The sequence below is a fragment of the Schistocerca cancellata genome, chromosome 6, assembly GCF_023864275.1.
Source record: "Schistocerca cancellata isolate TAMUIC-IGC-003103 chromosome 6, iqSchCanc2.1, whole genome shotgun sequence".
Classification (NCBI taxonomy): Eukaryota; Metazoa; Arthropoda; class Insecta; order Orthoptera; family Acrididae; genus Schistocerca; species Schistocerca cancellata.
The window spans coordinates 586,131,205-586,149,138 of record NC_064631.1 but is presented as its reverse complement, the minus strand read 5'-3'; the positions used below and the strand labels follow the sequence as shown (position 1 = coordinate 586,149,138).

The 17,934-nt window shown below is 44.3% G+C and overlaps 1 protein-coding gene across 1 annotated transcript in view; it reads left to right on the top strand.

Annotated features, from left to right (window-relative positions):
* Positions 1–203: 203 nt before the first annotated feature.
* The window catches only part of LOC126191301 (uncharacterized), a 202,880-nt gene continuing 185,149 nt past the window's right edge, over positions 204–17,934 (top strand). Inside the window, exon 1 of the mRNA XM_049932129.1 lies at positions 204–922. Within this exon, the coding sequence (XP_049788086.1) occupies positions 918–922 (5 nt within the window). The 5' untranslated portion in view covers positions 204–917. The remainder of the gene's footprint in view (positions 923–17,934) is intronic.

Below are 17,934 nucleotides of genomic sequence, written 5' to 3'. Positions count from 1 at the left end.
CACGGGCAGCAGTTGCGCAACGGCGCCCACCGCCGAGCAGCCACTTGCGTGCGCCGGTGGCGGCCCTGCGTAGGAGGCGGCGCCGTGGTGGGGTGACCGGCAGTAGTGGGGGCAGCGGTGGCAGTGGTGGGGGCAGATCAGCGGTGGTGGGGGCAGCCGCTCGGCCGCTCGTCTGGGGACGCCGCGGACCGCGAGTCAGTCGCTGGACGACGCCGCAGCTCGGCGGTCAGAGCGTCTGCTGTGCGGTCCGGGGGCAACACGCGCGACGGGGTGCCTGGCGTATCAGCCCTGTGCAGCTGTCCAGGAAGCAAACTGTCGAGAGACTGGTCCACGGCGAGGGCTGTGAGGCCAGCTTAAATGTGTTTTACTCCGATATCTAGGGTTGCGTACACCGGTGGTCAACAGCGCCATCTGCGGGCGTACCGACGTCGTGAAACCGCCTTGCAGTGATTAGTCGTCTGTTGCCAGACTCTTCTGTGACGACACACCGTAAGGAAGTCATCCAGCGGGCGGTGCGGCCAGCAGCGCTCGAGTCCTTACGATAGGTGGCGACACCCACTGGTGCGTCAGCGCAGGTTTCCCGTTACTCAGCTGCTCGCATCGTGAACTTTAGCATCCGGGCTAGCGCAGGCCTGCTTGCGGCTCGCGCAACATTCGCTTTCGGTACCACTGTGTACTGCAGAGCGGCGGCGGTTGGTGTTTCCCAGAGCGTGTGACTATAAACGACTTGACTCGAGAACGTGTGGTGCGAGTAGTAAATAGCTCGTTATTGTGGACTAGATTCGAGGCTGTGCCTTCACGTCGACCGTAAGCTGGCCTCTGACGACGAAGCACACCAGCTGGGATCTCAGTGCCTGGGAGTTTTTCGTCGAGTCCTGCGAGTCGGCACAGCCGAGAAGCTGCGCTGTAAACTGCAAATGAGGTGAGTTACAGCGCGCGACATATTACTCTGGAAAGCTGGTTCGTTGAGAAGGGATGCAACTAAAGAAAAATCCGAAGGAAAAAAGCCACGCGCGATTATTAATTACGTATGTGTTCCGCATAATTTTCAAACGTTACCAACGGATATGAAATCTGCCATAAGCTCCAAATTTTCTTTACCGTAGAACGATTTACTTGTTGACCTGTTAGTACTGAAACACACACATTCTGATTTCACAATGAACATGTGAATGACAAAAGCTTGGAAGTTTTGAACTGATCGATCAGTTACCAAGCGATCTACTCATTCCTGACTGCACTTATTAAGTGTTAGGCCTAATTACATTTTAACCGCCATCGGTTTACCAGTTGCAGTCATCTTCAGTAGTCGTCACACATTCGAGAATACAATCGTGCTGGAACCATCTAAAAGATCTCCTGTATTTTTACTTTCCTAGTGGACTTTTCCTTCACATCGCATATCTGTACATGTTTTCGTTAGTAATGCTGAGAACGTCGTATGCTTTTCATTGCATGAAATGATTGTACCATAGTTTGAATTAAAGTGGTTAGGATCCCAAAGGTTGGTTGGAATAGTACCTTACGTGGCTTTGAAAGTTATGTGCTGTTCGCTTCGTTCATCTTTTGAACCTAGCTGAGCCAGTCAAAGGAGCACCAATTGCTTTGTGTTGACTCCTACTCATGGTGCAGCTTGTTATAGGTCACATTAAGAAATCGTTCCCAAAGGCGAAAGGAGCCTTAAGTGACAGAAATAAACCTTAGACCCATCGAGTACTGAACCTCAGACGTATGGAGTTGGGGTCTGACACTAGGCACCCGAGCTACACATGCCCATTGTAACCGTACAGGTAATCAAGCGAGAACCCGGTCTTCCATAACGTGCAACGAATACTGTCTGAAGGTGGTTCGAGTATGTGTTGGAGCTAATTCCACTGGAATAATGTGTTTGATTATGCGACTGCTACCAAGGCTAAACGGCCTCGTAGGAACATTCTCAATATATCTTGCTGTATTTCCACAGGTACAGACACACGTATTCGGCTCTGTGACACAAAGTAGCCCATACATTTTTGCTAATATCGAGAATGTGTACTCCGGAAGGTGACAGAATCATTCGTCTAACTTATTTTCAGATTCGTGGAGGATTTGTCGTGACTTAGAATATCGAAACAGACATTGAGGAGTATTCATGGGTTGTGGTTATTCCCTATATTCAAACCTGAACACTTTCTCTTGTCCTCATTCGAGAACGATGATAATCTCCGACGCGACACGTAACTCCTCTTTTCAAGTTATAAGAAAAGTCGTCGCACGCTGATTATTTTTTCCCACAACAGGAAAGATGGCGTAACATCCTCGCCTGCTTCCCAGGGTTAAACGTAAAATTGTTCTCCGTCGTTTGATGTGAGCCTCTTCCCCTAGAATAGTCACAGATTTCTTTCTCGTATGATACCGTCAATGTCACGGATGAAGTCAGTCAAGCAGATGAAGCATTTCCTGATATCCGAAAAGCCTTTGACAGGTATGGATATTAACGAAGGTGTGATCATACAGAGGATCGAATGAAAGTAGGGCCTGGACCGAGGATTTCTTGATGGGGAGAGGTCGTAGCAAGTTATCTTGGATGGAGGGGAGTCGTCAAACGTACAGACAACTTCAGGCGTGCCCCGTGGATGTGTACTGGAAAACTTGCTGTCAATCTAGTGTATTACTAATCCTGCAGACGATTTTAATAGTAAATCATACGCGATTGTAATAAAGGGAAGGCACTGTAATGCATGGCGTAGTGAAAAGTGCACTCTACCATGCAATTCAGTGGTTTGCTGGTCATAGATGTAGATGCGGGTATCGTTACAGGGGGAGAAGGCCGTGCGCAGAATCGCTGTTGCAGGTCTTGGTAATAGGTTCTTATTTGAGATAGGAACATGAGGTAAGCAGATTTTGGTTTATTCCGGACCAGAAGACATTTGTGTAGCCATTCGAACATCTGTTTTACTGTAACCTTGTTACAACATAATAAGTAAGGTTTTAACAACGAACCGAAGCTGACGTGCAGACAAATCGTGCGAGTCTCTAAATTCCTTTTGTAAAAGTTTTTAATTAGGCTGAAATTAATGCTCAGATAAGCACACCATTTGTATGTACACCGTTTGAATTTTACGTGCAAAAGCAGTCAGGCTTAAATATCTCCTGACTGGAGCGAGACTTTGGTCCACTGGTGTATCTCACCTTGGCTTAAGATAAGTTTCATCCGTTTGAAAAATTCTCTCTTCCTTCAGTTTTTACGTACAACAGAACGTTCTTCCGGGAATAGTATGAAGCGCGACTCTTCCATAATTCCTTCTTGTACGAATCGGTTCAAACTTCGCAAGAAGGTTTTGAAGTCGAGTTAGTTTAGCAAGTAAAATTCGTTTTGCTCGAATAGAATGTGCGGAAACGGATTAATGGAATCAAATGAATAAAAAATGCATACTTAGGATAAAAGTGAACATTTGCTTTTAGAAAAATTAGCTTCAGTAGGATCTCACGCCCAAAAACCACGTTTCTGGTGAGTTTTTTTACGTGCGCCACTTCTATGTTTCAGGTTTGAGCGAATCTATTCAAATTTTGTTAGATAATAGACAAATACGTGTAACTAATGGTCGTCCTGTTGTTTCATCCGTTGCGACGGTAAAAGCAACATGTTTCGAAAGACAATAACAAAACCTGCATCGCATCAAGCGCCGCCCGAGTCCGTAAAAAATTTACATCCGTTGCACAAACTATAGTGACCTAATGTCAAATTAATGGTTGCGTAAAAGTTGGGAACCAGAATGGAAAATGCTCCTGTCATAGCACAAAAAAAGGCGAGTATGCCCTCCTGGGCAGAGGGAGAGAGGTAAAATAACGGTACCAGCTTTTCGAATTATGTGGAAGCTTCGAAGCCATTTAAATGAAAACATCTCGACATATTTGCGCTTTTTTTACGAGTTAACTCTACTCCCCTAACGCAATGTGCTCTCTTAGATGCACCTCCTGGTACATGTATGGCGGGGGGTTCCAAAACAAAGCCGGCCGGAGTGGCCGAGCGGTTCTAGGCGCTACAGTCTGGAACTGCGCGACCGCTACGGTCGCAGGTTCGAATCGTGCCTCGGGCATGGATGTGTGTGATGTCCTTAGGTTAGTTAGGTTTAATTAGTTCTAGGTTCTAGGCGACTGATGACCTCAGATGTTAAGTTCCATAGTGCTCAGAGCCAATCATGAAAAGCTAATTTCCTTCTTTTCCGTCCCTATCTCTGCCCAGCGCATGTTCACTATTTTTGTATGCTGTGGTATCCGAGGCGCTAAGTAAATGACACGCGACACGGTACTAACTACAGGCAAAGTGTCTCCAAAACACTGAGCAGGTGGAGCGAGTTTTGAGGTGCGTTTCCCGGTTGCCTGGCGTATGTTAAACCGGTCTGGGTTGCTCGTCGTATGAGTGCCGGCGCACATTAATCACCGAGCGCGCCGCAAGCTGGCGCACACTTGACCTCCCTCACGTGCCCTTCCTTCCCCCATCCCCCACGTTTAAATCGTCGCCCGTCGCCTCACATTTATCCACGGCGCGCCTGCCTTATCCCCCTGCCCCTTTTTTGTTCGCTTTTCCGTGCCCCGCCCGTCCTGTCCCGTGCTGGGCTGGAACCATTGTCTCCTGCGGGCCGGAGGGGCCATCTCGATGACCTTGGTTGGCCCTCGGCGCGTTTAAAATTCCTGCGGAGTCCTCAGCCAGAGACGGAGGGAGAGCTCTGCCAGAGCCGCGCCGCTGCCTCCGGTCGGAAGCGCTTCGGCTGTGGCCGCCCTTCGACATGGGTGCAGGGAGACCCGTCACGTTGCCGCTAACAACCCGGCTACCACGGTACGACAGTTTCACTCCCTTTCTATATAAATTGTCTACTTCATAACCTCGGAAGCTATAGGAAAGCTGCTACGCCGGAAGACAACATATAGATCTGCAAGTCCGCGAGCCACCCCACGGTGCGCCTGAGGATACTTTCTGTACCAAATGTCTCTTCTCCCTTTTCCTGTTCCAGTCACGTATGGTTAGCACAGGAATAACGATTGCTGGTAAGCCTCCGTCAGCTCGGATTTCTCTAATGTTATCTTAATTGCCATTTCGTGAGCTGTACATAGGAGAAAACAATATGTTGCTTGACTTTTCTATAAACTTATACCGTCGGAACTTAAACAGTAAATTACACCGTGATGCAGAACTCCTCTCCTGCAGCGTGTGCCAATGGAATTAGCTGAGCATCTCCATGACGTGTTTGTGCTTACTACATAAACCTGAAACGAAACGCTCTGCTCTCCTTTGTATCTTCTCTATTTCCTCTATCAGTCCTCGCAATTATGTGTTATAATACTTTCACGTACATACCGGGTGACAGTTATTGAACTATATGAACAGAGGTATATTAGTTACAAACTACGCCGGCCGTGGTGGCAGAGCGTTTCTAGGCGCTAGTCTGGAACCGGGCGACCGCCATGGTCGCAGGTTCGAATCCTGCCTCGGGCATGGATGTGTGTGATGTCCTTAGGTTAGTTAGGTTTAAGTAGTTCTAAGTTCTAGGGGACTGATGACCTCAGAAGTTAAGTCCCATACTGCTCAGAGCCATTTAGTTACAAACTACGGCGTGCACATACTTTATGCAACATGTAAACGTCACTACAGATATTCAAATTTAGGATGTGAAATGTTCGAAATACGCCTGCCGTCTTTGGAGATAATGTGCCGCATACGAATAGCGAAAGTCTGCATGACCCGCTGGAGTGTCAGAATACCGATGCTGTCGATGACCTCCTGGATGACCATTTCCATCTCAGCAATGGTTGTCGGGTTATTGTTGTACACCTAGCCCTTAATGTGACCCCACAGATAGGAGTCGTATGTGTTCAGATCCAGAGAATATGGCGCCCAGACGAGGTCCATGCCAGTCTCTTCTGGGTATCCCAGAGTCAGAACGCAGTCCCCAAAATGCTCCTCCAGGACATCATGCCGAGACAAAAGTTTGTAATCAGTCAAAAGGTACAACAATTTCAAAAGATTTTAAAAACACGACCAGTTATATGTATAGAGTAAGTCTAAAGGAAGGCAATAAAATAAATAAACATCAATCCTCTCTGATATGGACTCCGATACTCGAGAAGTATTTAAGTATCGGTCGAATGAGCCTTTTGTAAGCTACCCCTCTTCGTGAATGGACCACGAATCCTGAGGATCCTTCCAATGAATCTCAGGCAGGCATCTGCCCTACCTGCAATTACGAGGTGCATTCAAGTTCTAAGGCCTCCGATTTTTTTTCTCCAGACTGGAAAGAGATAGAAACATGCGCATTATTTTAAAATGAGGCTGCGTTCATTGCCAATACGTCCCAGAGATGGCAGCACCGTACGGCAGATGGAACTTTACAGCCAGCGGCGAGAATGAGAACTGTTTTAAATACTTAAAATGGCGACGTTTTCCTTACTTGAACAGCGTGCAATCATTCGTTTTCTGAATTTTCGTGGTGTGAAACCAATTGAAATTCATTGACAGTTGTTGGATACGTGTGATGATAGAGTTATGGATGTGTCGAAAGTGCGTTCGTGGGTCCAACAGTTTAATGAAAGCAGAACATCGTGTGACAACAAACCGAAACAACCTTGGGCTCGCACAAGCCGGTCTGACGACATGATCGAGAAAGTGGAGAGAATTGTTTTGGGGGACCGCCGAATGACTGTTGAACAGATCGCCTCCAGAGTTTGCATTTCTGTGGGTTCTGTGCACACAATCCTGCATGACGACCTGAAAATGCGAAAAGTGTCATCCAGGGTGGTGCCACAAGTGCTGACGGACGACCACATGGCTGCCCGTGTGGCATGTTGCCAAGCAATGTTGACGTGCAACAACAGCATGATGGGACTCTCTTTTCGTGAGTTGTGACAATGGATGAGACGTGGATGCCATTTTTCAATCCAGAAACAAAGCGCTAGTCAGCTCAATGGAAGCACACAGATTCACCGCCACCAAAAAAAATTCGGGTAACCGCCAGTGCTGAAAAAATGATGGTGTCCATGTTCTGGGACAGCGAGGGCGTAATCCTTACCCATTGCGTTCCAAAGGGCACTACGGTAACAGGTGCATCCTACGAAAATGTTTTGAAGAACAAATTCCTTCCTGCACTGCAACAAAAACGTCCGGGAAGGGCTGCGCGTGTGCTGTTTCACCAAGACAACGCACCTGCACATCGAGCTAACGTTACGCAACCGTTTCTTCGTGATAACAACTTTGAAGTGATTCATCATGCTCCCTACTCACCTGACCTGGCTCCTAATGACTTTTGGCTTTTTCCAACAATGAAAGACACTCTCCGTGGCCGCACAGTCACCAGGTGTGCTGCTATTGCCTCAGCGATTTTCCAAGTGTCAAAACAGACTCCTAAAGAAGCCCTCGCGGCTGCCATGGAATCATGGCGTCAGCGTTGTGAAAAATGTGTACGTCTGCAGGGCGATTACGTCGTAACGCCGGTTTCATAGATTTCGGGTGAGTAGTTAATTAGAAAAAAAATCGGAGGCCTTAGAACTTGAATGCACCTCGTACATAAACCTGAAACGAAACGCTCTGCTCTCCTTTTATCTTCTCTATTTCCTCTGTCAGTCCTCGCAATTATGTGTTATAATACGTTCACGTACATACAGGGTGACAGTTATTGAACTATATGAAAAGAGGTATATTAGTTACAAACTACGGCGGCCGGGGTGGCCGAGCGGTTCTAGGCGCTAGTCTGGAACCGGACGACCGCTACGGTCGCAGGTTCGAATCCTGCCTCGGGCATGGATGTGTGTGATGTCCTTAGGTTAGTTAGGTTTAAGTAGTTCTAAGTTCTAGGGGACTGATGACCTCAGAAGTTAAGTCCCATAGTGCTCAGTGCCAATCGAACCATTTGTTCAGATCCAGAGGATATGGCGCCCAGTCGAGGTCCATGCCAGTCTCTTCTGGGTACCCCAGAGTCAGAACGCGGTCCCCAAAATGCTCCTCCAGGACATCATGCCGCGACAAAAGTTTGTAATCAGTCAAAAGGTACAACAATTTAAAAAAATTTTAAAAACACGACCAGAGTGAGTAAGTCTAAAGGAAGGCAGTAAAATAAATAAACATCAATCCTCTCTGATATGGATTCCGATACTCGAGAAATATTTAAGTATCGGTCGAATGAGCCTTTTGTAAGCTACCCCTCTTCGTGAATGGACCACGAATCCTGAAGATCCTTCCAATGAATCTCAGGCAGCATCTGCCCTACCTGCAATTAGTTTTCTGTGGTCGTTCACATTTAAATCGCTCCGTACGCATACTTCTAGATATTTAATGGATTTTACTGCTTCCAGTGATCGTTCTGCAGTCGTGTAATCATACAGCAAAGAACACTTCTGTCTTTTTATTTTTGTATATGCTGAGGGTCAGCTGCCACTTTCTGCACCAAGCGTCGATCCTGAGGGGTCTTCCTGCATTTACTCGTAAATGCAATTTTCCAGCTTTGCGATTTTTCCGTATACGTTAGCATCATCCGAGAAAAGCCTAATGTAACTCGAATGTTAGCCACTATTGCACTTACATAGGGCGTAACAAACATGTACGGCACAAATTGCAGGGCACATTCCTCACACAAAGGCGAAAAAATAAAGAAATAATCTATGAAAACGGACCTGGAAACGCTTTGTTTCCGTGTTACAATTCATATTCTCCAACGAGTTTCAGCAAGATCAGATGCTAAATTTCCACAGTCGGCATATATGGGCAGACGTCAATCGTAACGCAACTGTTGAATCAAGTAATCAACAAAGATTTTCTGTCAGTGTTTGGGCCGGCATTGTTGGTGCTTGGTAGGGCCTCACTTCCTTCCGCCCACGTTCAACGGAGAATATTATTATAATTTCGTAGAGAATGTTCTGCCTGATGGGTTAGCAGATGTGATGCACGACGGGGCACCACCTCATTTTAGTGTTAATGTCCTATGGCTTCTAAGTAATAGATTCGGTGACAGATGGATAGGTAGAGACGGACCAATAGCCTGGACTATACGCTCTCCGGACCTAAACCCACTGGACTTCTATTTGTCGGGGCATTTGATAGTGCTCGTGTATGGAACCCCAGTACGAGATGTTCAGAGTCCCCGTGCCCGTATTGTGGAAACCATACGCAGTATTCCAGGGCTACATCAGCGCATCCGAGATTAACTACGACAATGGATATTGCTACATGTAGCAGTGCCCACAGAGGGCATACTGAACATCTCCTGTCAGAAACAGTTGCCTGTGATATGCTGAAGCGTTCTGTTCGTGTATGTTTCCCATGATTAATGAGTATTCCATGATTAATGAGTTTGAGAAAATGAGTTATAAATGAAAACAAAAAGTTTCCAGGCCCATGTTCATATAACATAATTTCTTTGTCTGCGTGTGAGGAATGTGTCCTGCAATTTTTGACGTGCATTTGTCTTGCACCCTTTATGTATTGCGAAACGTAAAGCTCCTATAACACTTCCTTGGAGTGCGCACGAAGATACTTTTACATCTGAAGATTTTTCTCCGTTGAGAGTGACGTGCTGTGTTCTGTTTGCTGGAAACTCTTCAATCCAATTACACAGCTGGTCTGATTTTCCGTACACTCTTATTCTGTTCATTAGGCCGCAATGCGGAAGTATATCGAAAGGCAGGAAGAGCTGCGAAGGTCGATGACTTGTGCAGAGACTCGCAGTTGAGCACGAACGTAAAAAGATGTAACATGTTGCGCGTTAATTGGCGAAGAGTTCTCTGCTCTTATTCAATTACGCTGTTGGTGAAAAATTACTGGAAACGGTAGCAACCATAAAATACCTAGGAGTAACTGCCCTCTGAGAGCTTAAGTGGAATGACCACATAAAAGTAATGCAGGAAGAGCAGATTCCTGTCCGACATTCATTGGAAAAGCCTTCAGGAATTCGATTCATCCACGGAAGAAATGGCTTGCTCGACTTGTTAGATCGGTTAACAGAAGAGTTGCAGGAGATCGAAAGAAGAGCGACACGTTTCGCCACGGGAGCGTTACGGAGACGTGCAGCTAGCTCCAGTGCGCTTTGCCACGAGAGAGTTGCTGTGCGTCAGCGGTCCGTTTAGTGTTGAGATTCCGGGAGCGTGCATTAGAAGAGTCGGGGCACACAATTACTTCCTCCCACGTATATCTTGTAGGACTGCCGACATTTTTAAAAAGATCGGGAGTCGATATATCGATATTTAAAATAAAATCCCCGCTCGATATCGCGACCAGAAATATCGACTACCCAAAGAAAAAATATAGGCTGCACGTTGTAAATATACTGTACGTTTTAGAGCTGCATATTTAAGTATTGGTTTGTTATTAGATATTGTGTACATCAACAAGCAAGCAACCCTTCTAGCTTTGAGCAATAATAGTAAGAAAAACGCTTAATTTGAAAGTTAATAATGGGAGATTGTGCAGATGAAAAGCTTGTATTAAATACGTTTTTGGTCGATTGTTGTGTTGTTAATTAACAAATGTGTACATGGTGCACTGTCATGCAATATTTCATTCCATTTAACCAGATTTTCTTAATTTTTCATTGGTTGCGTGTCGAAATAAACCTTTTTTCACGCTGATGTAGGTAAATTGCGTGGTGAATCTGAACGTTGCAGTTTCTGTTGGTAGCACGGAGCGCCGCTTACGTCAGCATTTCCCCTCACACGTTTGCACCCACCGCAAACACCAATCTAGGCGTGATTCTTCATTTTCTCCAGGCGTATTTCTTGCTCGAAGAGTCCACGTGTGTACTGCCGGTCCATAGTGCCCAACGGGCACAACATTTCGGCGATCAGACATGTCGCCATCGTCAGGTGCGTTCGGTGGCACAGCTTGTCGAATTTCTTCATGTTGCGATAACTGCGATACATCTCCTCCCCCCTAGAGGTATATGATGTGATTCTTCAGTTTCTCCCGGCGTTTCTGCCTGACGATGTCGACATGACGGCCGAAATATTGTGCCCGTTGGACACTATGGACCGGCAGTCCACCCGTGGACTGTTCGACCAATCTCGTCATTTAGAGTTTTGTTCATCATCTTCAACAGCTGTTTTTGAAGAATGCCGATGTGAAGAATTAGCACACTAGTTTTTTTTTTTTTTTTCTCAATTGGGATGCTATTTCTTCACACTGGAAATATTGTTATTCCATTCACACCGCCTCTCACCAGTGCAATCGGCATTCTTCTTTTGTGCCACCTATATTTTTGCTTCACACGAAGAGGAACACTGGATGTGATGAAAGCCCAAAAGGTAGTAAGACTCCTCCACATAGTGAAAGTAAAATTATGTTCTACTACAATTTCAAAAGGATAGTTCCAAATGTTTACCAAAAATTGCGAAAAAATATAAAATAACAATTTCGGCGTTCGATGTTACCATTCTGATATTAGCACACCAATATATGTCGCATTTCCAACATATATCGGTATTTTCGAGGGACATATCGATGTATGATCAACAGCTCTAATGTTTGGCGAAATGACCACAATGAAAAATATCAGAAAAAACAGAACTCATACTGAAGATTGTCGACAGTGATTCTTATCACGCACGATTCGCCATTGGAACACGGAAGCAGGAAAAGGTAGTGGTAGGAGAAGTGTGCTCCGGCACACAGCGTGTGGCTGCTTTCAGAGCACAGATGTAGGTGAACCAATATCGCCTTGGTGCGATTCTTGTTGCAGAACATATAGATCGCGTAGTTGTCGGCGTACATGCACTGTACGGAATTTGTTGATGATAATATTAATTCGAAAGAAATATTCATTCAGTGAACACTAAATGAAAGAACGATTTGCACTTGGGTAAACTTCCTTAGGCGTTTCCAGAATGTTGCGCGCTATTCAGCTCGTTCAATTTCAGTGCGTTTACAGCAGGACCGAAAAAAGAGAGTTATTAACTCAAAGTCTTAAAAATCTAAGTTGAAAGGTTGCCCTGTGGCTCATTATTTTTTGGGCAGTACTTCCTCACAGCAGTTAAGAATTTCTCTCTGTCACAGAATATACGAATAAATAACACAATGCAGAGAAAATTTCTCAAACAAGTCTCGAGATATCAGCATCTTTAGAACATTAATATTTTATCCGTGCTCAGCAAAAGTGGTCGTATATGACGAAATAATAAGCAACCAGATGCCTAAAACCAATTTAAATTCACTACCAGTTTCGGGCACGCAGTACCCTTCTTCAGACAGTCATACCTATCGCGTTATTTGCGAGTGTCAACAATAAGAGGCACACAGAAAAATGCCATGGTCATGTGGTTCATGTCGGTACAGACACTGTACTCTATGTGTATTATTGTTGACACTCGCAAATAATACGATAATTATAACCTTCTGAAGAAGGGCAGAAAGTGCCCGAAACACGTAAAGAAATTAAATTTCTTGTACGCAAATGGTTGCTTATTATTTCGTTACATGCTTAGAATTACATGCTTAGAACTTCTACAGTTTTGTCCCATTTTTACTTGTTCTGCTCTTTCCAAAGTTCAAATGATGTATTCTTGATAGTTATTATGACGAAATTCCAAGATTTTTCAGCTAACGTAGTGTATTTACTATTTTATCAGTTTAACGTACAGTCACGGGTACAGTCTTTATACATACAGACACAGGCTAACAGTTATTGAACTATCGACAGCATCGATGTTCCGACATTTCAGGGGGCCACACAGAATCTCTCTATTCGTCTGCGCCACATCAACACCAAGGACGGGTGGCATATCGAACATGTCATAACGTAAATCCGAATGTGCACACTGTAGTTTGTAACTAATTTACTTTTCTCCATATAGTTGAATAATTGTCACCTTGTATGTACTTTTATTGTATTCCGACATTTTCTGCACTTTTTCGGCATTTCTATATTAATTATTTTGTACTCGATGGTGTCCTCATCTCATCTAGACCGCGGTACAGGGGCTACACGGATCTCCAGGCCATCTACATCTACACCTACATCCATACTCCGCAAGCCACCTGACGGTGCGTGGCGGAGGGTACCTTGAGTACCTCTATCGGTTCTCCCTTCTATTCCAGTCTCGTATTATTCGTGGGAAGAAAGATTGTCGGTATGCCTCTGTGTGATCCCTAATCCCTCTGATTTTATCCTCATGGTCTCTTCGCGAGATATACGTAGGAGGGAGCAATATACTGCTTGACTCCTCGGTGAAGGTATGTTCTCGAAACTTCAACAAAAACCCATACCGAGCTACTGAGCGTCTCTGCTGCAGAGTCTTCCACTGGAGTTTATCTATCATCTCCGTAACGCTTTCGCGATTACTAAATAATCGAAGCGCGCTGCTCTCCGTTGGTTCTTCTCTATCTCTTCCATCAACCCCATCTGGTACGGATCCCACAGTGGTGTGCAATATTCAAGCAGTGAGCGAACAAGTGTACTGTAACCTACTTCCTTTGTTTTCGGATTGCATTTCCTTAGGATTCTTCCAATGAATCTCAGTCTGGCATCTGCTTTACCGACGATCAACTTTATATGATCATTCCGTTTCAAATCACTCCTAATGCCCACTCCCAGATAATTTATGGAATTAACTGCTTCCAGTTGCTGACCTACTGTATTGTAGCTAAATGATAAAGGATCTTTCTTTCTATGTATTCGCAGCACATTACACTTGTCTACATTGAGATTCAATTGCCATTCCCTGCACCATTCGTCAATTCGTTGTAGATCCTCCTGCATTTCAGTACAATTTTCCATTGTTACAACCTCTCGATATACTACAGCATTATCCGCAAAAAGCCTCAGTGAACTGCCGATGTTATCCACAAGGTCATTTATGTATATTGTGAATAGCAACGGTCCTACGACACTCCCCTGCGGCACACCTGAAATCACTCTCACTTCGGAAGACTTCTCTCAATTGAGAATGACATGTTGCGTTCTGTTAGCTAGGAACTCTTCAATCCAATCATACAATTGGTCTGCTGGTCCATATGCTCTTACTTTGTTCATTAAACGACTGTGGGGAACTGTATCGAACGCCTTGTGGAAGTCAAGAAACACGGCATCTACATGGGAACCCGTGTCTATGGCATATGCTTGCAGTCTCAGTTGTATCGTGCCTCTAACGTAGAATCTCACACCATGTGGGGCAGTGGGCTCCATTCACCCTTAATAAAGTTTGTCTATCTTCGTCGTCCGTTCTTCGCATTCTCCTCCGCCCCCTTCGTCAACCCCGGCAAACTAAGCTATCATTTCGCATTCGCTGCGCATGTCAAATCATTTCACTTGCTGCCTTAGGACATTACTCTGTTGACTGCAATTCCATTTTGTTTCGCGAATGGTACTGTTTCCGACCCTGTCCCTTCCAGTACTGTTTCGACATGCCAACGTTCCACTGCAAAACTTCCAACCGCGAAAAGTTTGCTTTATGAAAGTTACCCTGATTGTTCTCTGTCGTTCCTGGCGAAACTACAAGCTCTATTCCTGCATCACTATGTAGCTCACGAATTATTGATAGCTTTTATATCCGTGCCATACGATTTACCGAATGTTGCTTCTTCAAAGCGCCAGAAGACGTCAGGTCCTTGCATGCATAAACAACACGAGATTGCGTGGTAAGTTCACGTTTGTGGGTCCAAACAAACAAACGCATTAATCTATAAGAGAAAATTTGAATTTTTCTTATTTAAAACAAATTATGCAGCAAAGTATATTACTTAATATAAAGTACACTAAGAAACACAAATATAATGACGACGGCGGTAATAGTTTTTATTCAAACTTAAGACACAGGCTGCGACATAGTCGAGAATATAAAACAATGATCCAGGTACTGTCAAATGTTTTTATTCCAGTCCCTGATCACAATATAAAGTCCTTCGACGATGACCGGTCTCACTCAGTAATGACCATGTTCATATCTGTTCTACATCATGTCCTAATGTGATAAAGCAGTAATGGCATCGTCAAAATATATAAATACACTCAGCAAAGCATCGTCACGTAGAACTAAAATATGGCGTAAAATACGGAAAGAAGATTTCAATGTCGCCTGTGGAGTCACAGAAAGATTTTTGTAATGAAAAGAAGAAGATTAAACGTCTTGTGGCTGTACCGTCAACAATGAAGCGACAGCGACCTAAAACGAAGCGATATTGAATATGAAACACGCACGCATTTTGACTAAAATGAAAACGCACCATATGGGCCTTTCAGTTCCTCATTAATGGATAACGAGTTTGGATGCTAGTATTCAATGTATGATAGCTTCTGGTTTAAATTTTAGAAGCAAATTCAGTGATGTAATGACAGGGTAAATAACAAACAAAAACACTTACAATGCAAAATGATTTTACTTTCTGAGATCCTAGACAGGCATTCCCATGTCTAAATTCCCACGACACATCGATTTCTTTTCCCCTTACTGTTTATCACAAATCTGGCGCTTCGTTATGTCTTTTTGTTGCTCACTCGTTATCCAAATTAGCAGGTATAGTTCAACATTGGGAATAGGTAGTTTTATCTATCTACTGCCCTCTCTGTCCACTTCGATATACAGAAGGATGTAGTGCCAGTTGTTAACGCATTGATCTTTTGTTCAGGAGGTTCAAACCCACGTCCACCTGTGCAGGTTTAGGTTCACAGTGGCTTCCCCAAATTGCTTAAGGGGGGTAGGACGTCAAACGGGCCGACTTCGAGAAGGATAGGCACCACAGGACATTTTAATTTGCACTGTCTATACTTTTACAAATAAATTCGTAAAACTTTGTCAGCATGACCAGGAAGAATTCAGTGAAAGTTCAAAAACACGAAAAAATAATATTTTTTAAATGTGAAATTTCATGATTTTTATCACTTACTGTTGGCTTCATTTATTGCTATAGGTACACTTTTCTTCATAAGTAAGAGAGATTCTTCGATCAATTTTGCACAGCTTACAAACCATTCTTACAGGTGTATGAAACTCCAGAATTTATTTAATCTATGGAAAAATGAATGGGCTGTTACGTTTTAAACTTTTGTTTTTAACAGATTTGGGAAATTCTACAGTTTCATACACCTGTAAGTATGAAAAAATGATGAAATTTCACATGTAAAAAAATTGTTTTGTTATGTTTTTGAACTTCCTCTGCTATGAGTGTGAATCCTGAATCCTTCCTGGTCATGCTAACAAAGGTTTATGAATTTATTTGTAAAAGTATAGACAGTGTAAATTAAAATGTCCTGTGGTGCCTCTCGTGCTCCAAGTCTGCCCGTTTCATGCCCTACCCCCCTTAAGGCAATTCCCTGTATAGTCACCTTGCAGACGACACTGTTCATTTATTCCCTGCCCTTCCGCAAACTGGTCTTGTACTAGGTCACTAGTGAACTTAATCGTCGACGGCACCTTTCAATTTCTCCCTCGATATTTCTATTTCTGAGCAAATACCATCTCGCTGCGTTAAACAGATAGCCGCTCCGACTGTACGTCTCACTTCTTCCATTTTTTGTGTGAACTAGTGATTGAGCAAAGTACTTACGTTTGTTCACCTAAATGTTTTAATCGCTTTTATCCTCTGCGCATGTAACTATCCATACTAATGATAAAAGAGGAATTATCAGAAGTGTTAAATCGTATCTTAGATGCCTACAATGAGTTGAGAAATTTGTTGACTATCTGATCCATAATAAAGGGGGTCCTCGGTACTTACTATGCTTAACTCTAGTCTCTTGCAGTCTACGAAAATGATAACAGAAGTAATAACTTCAGATAATGTTATTATTAAACTACAACTGGGAAATTTCTCGAAATCCAGATCTGGCGCAATGATAATCGACAAGCCGTGGAATTCTGTGGCCTTCCGCCGGCTTCTGACCTAGTCAGTGGGAGAATAGCATATTGTGTTTCAGGCATAATTCCAACAACTGTATATCTTGGTACCTTTCATAAACGCAGTCTCTTTATTACCAGAACTGAAAGGCGTTTGTTACCTCTGTGAAAGACCTGTGTGCTAGTAAAGCTGAACAAATCAACTCGTTAGCATAGAATCGGCCGCGGATAGGCGTTAACTGTGAGGTGTCCGAGACAGCCTCGCCGACGAGCTTCACCCGATAGCCCGAAGTCCGTCTGCGGGGCCTGCGCTGGCGTGGCGACTGTCGCCAGTGAAATGGCGCCATTAGGGCGTGGGCGGCGCGTGTCCATTGTGTGTGCGGCGTGGCGCGGAGCGTACAATGAGCATTGTGCAGCCCCTGCCCCGCCGGGGCGCGCCTTCGGCCGTCTACGTCTGTGTCTCTGCCATCGGTGACACCGCGCCCACCCGTCACCCCTGGACACATAGTGATGTTCTGCCAGCACTAACAACAGCTGCCACATTTGTACCCGCGAGGCACCTTAACCTTTGGCGGGCCGTGGGGGATATACTTACCACTAAATGTATTTCTTTACAGCGTTTAAGGGAATATGTGTTACCAGCTCTGTATGCTCCTGGCATCTAGCGGAATTCCGCTGTACTAGCTGTAGTTTCTGTTTGTTGTGAAATATAGCCTTCAGGATTGTGAGACGTATATATCGCACCAAACAACGGCATTTTAATGATTAATTGGGAAGTATGGTTACCACATAAGTAGTTTCTGGAAGGGGCTTGGGAAGTACACTTTCCACAAAATTAATCTGTCATTAGTGGTCCTTGGCAAGCATGCTTACCACCAACTCAAGGGTATCCTAAAGGTTTTAGGGAAACGTCATACCACCTCTGTCTATACCTGACATCTTGCGGTAGTACACTGATCCAAGTGTATGAAAACTGCTACAACAAACAGTTTCTGTTTGTCGTCGGTTCACTATTCTTTCAAGAATTGATTTCACATTTTGGTAAGTAAACTTTAGTACAGGTAATAGTAATTTTTTTAAATAAAGAGAAAAAAAACAAAATAAAACCAGAAAGTACTGTTCATTATTTTTTTTCTGTGGAATGGC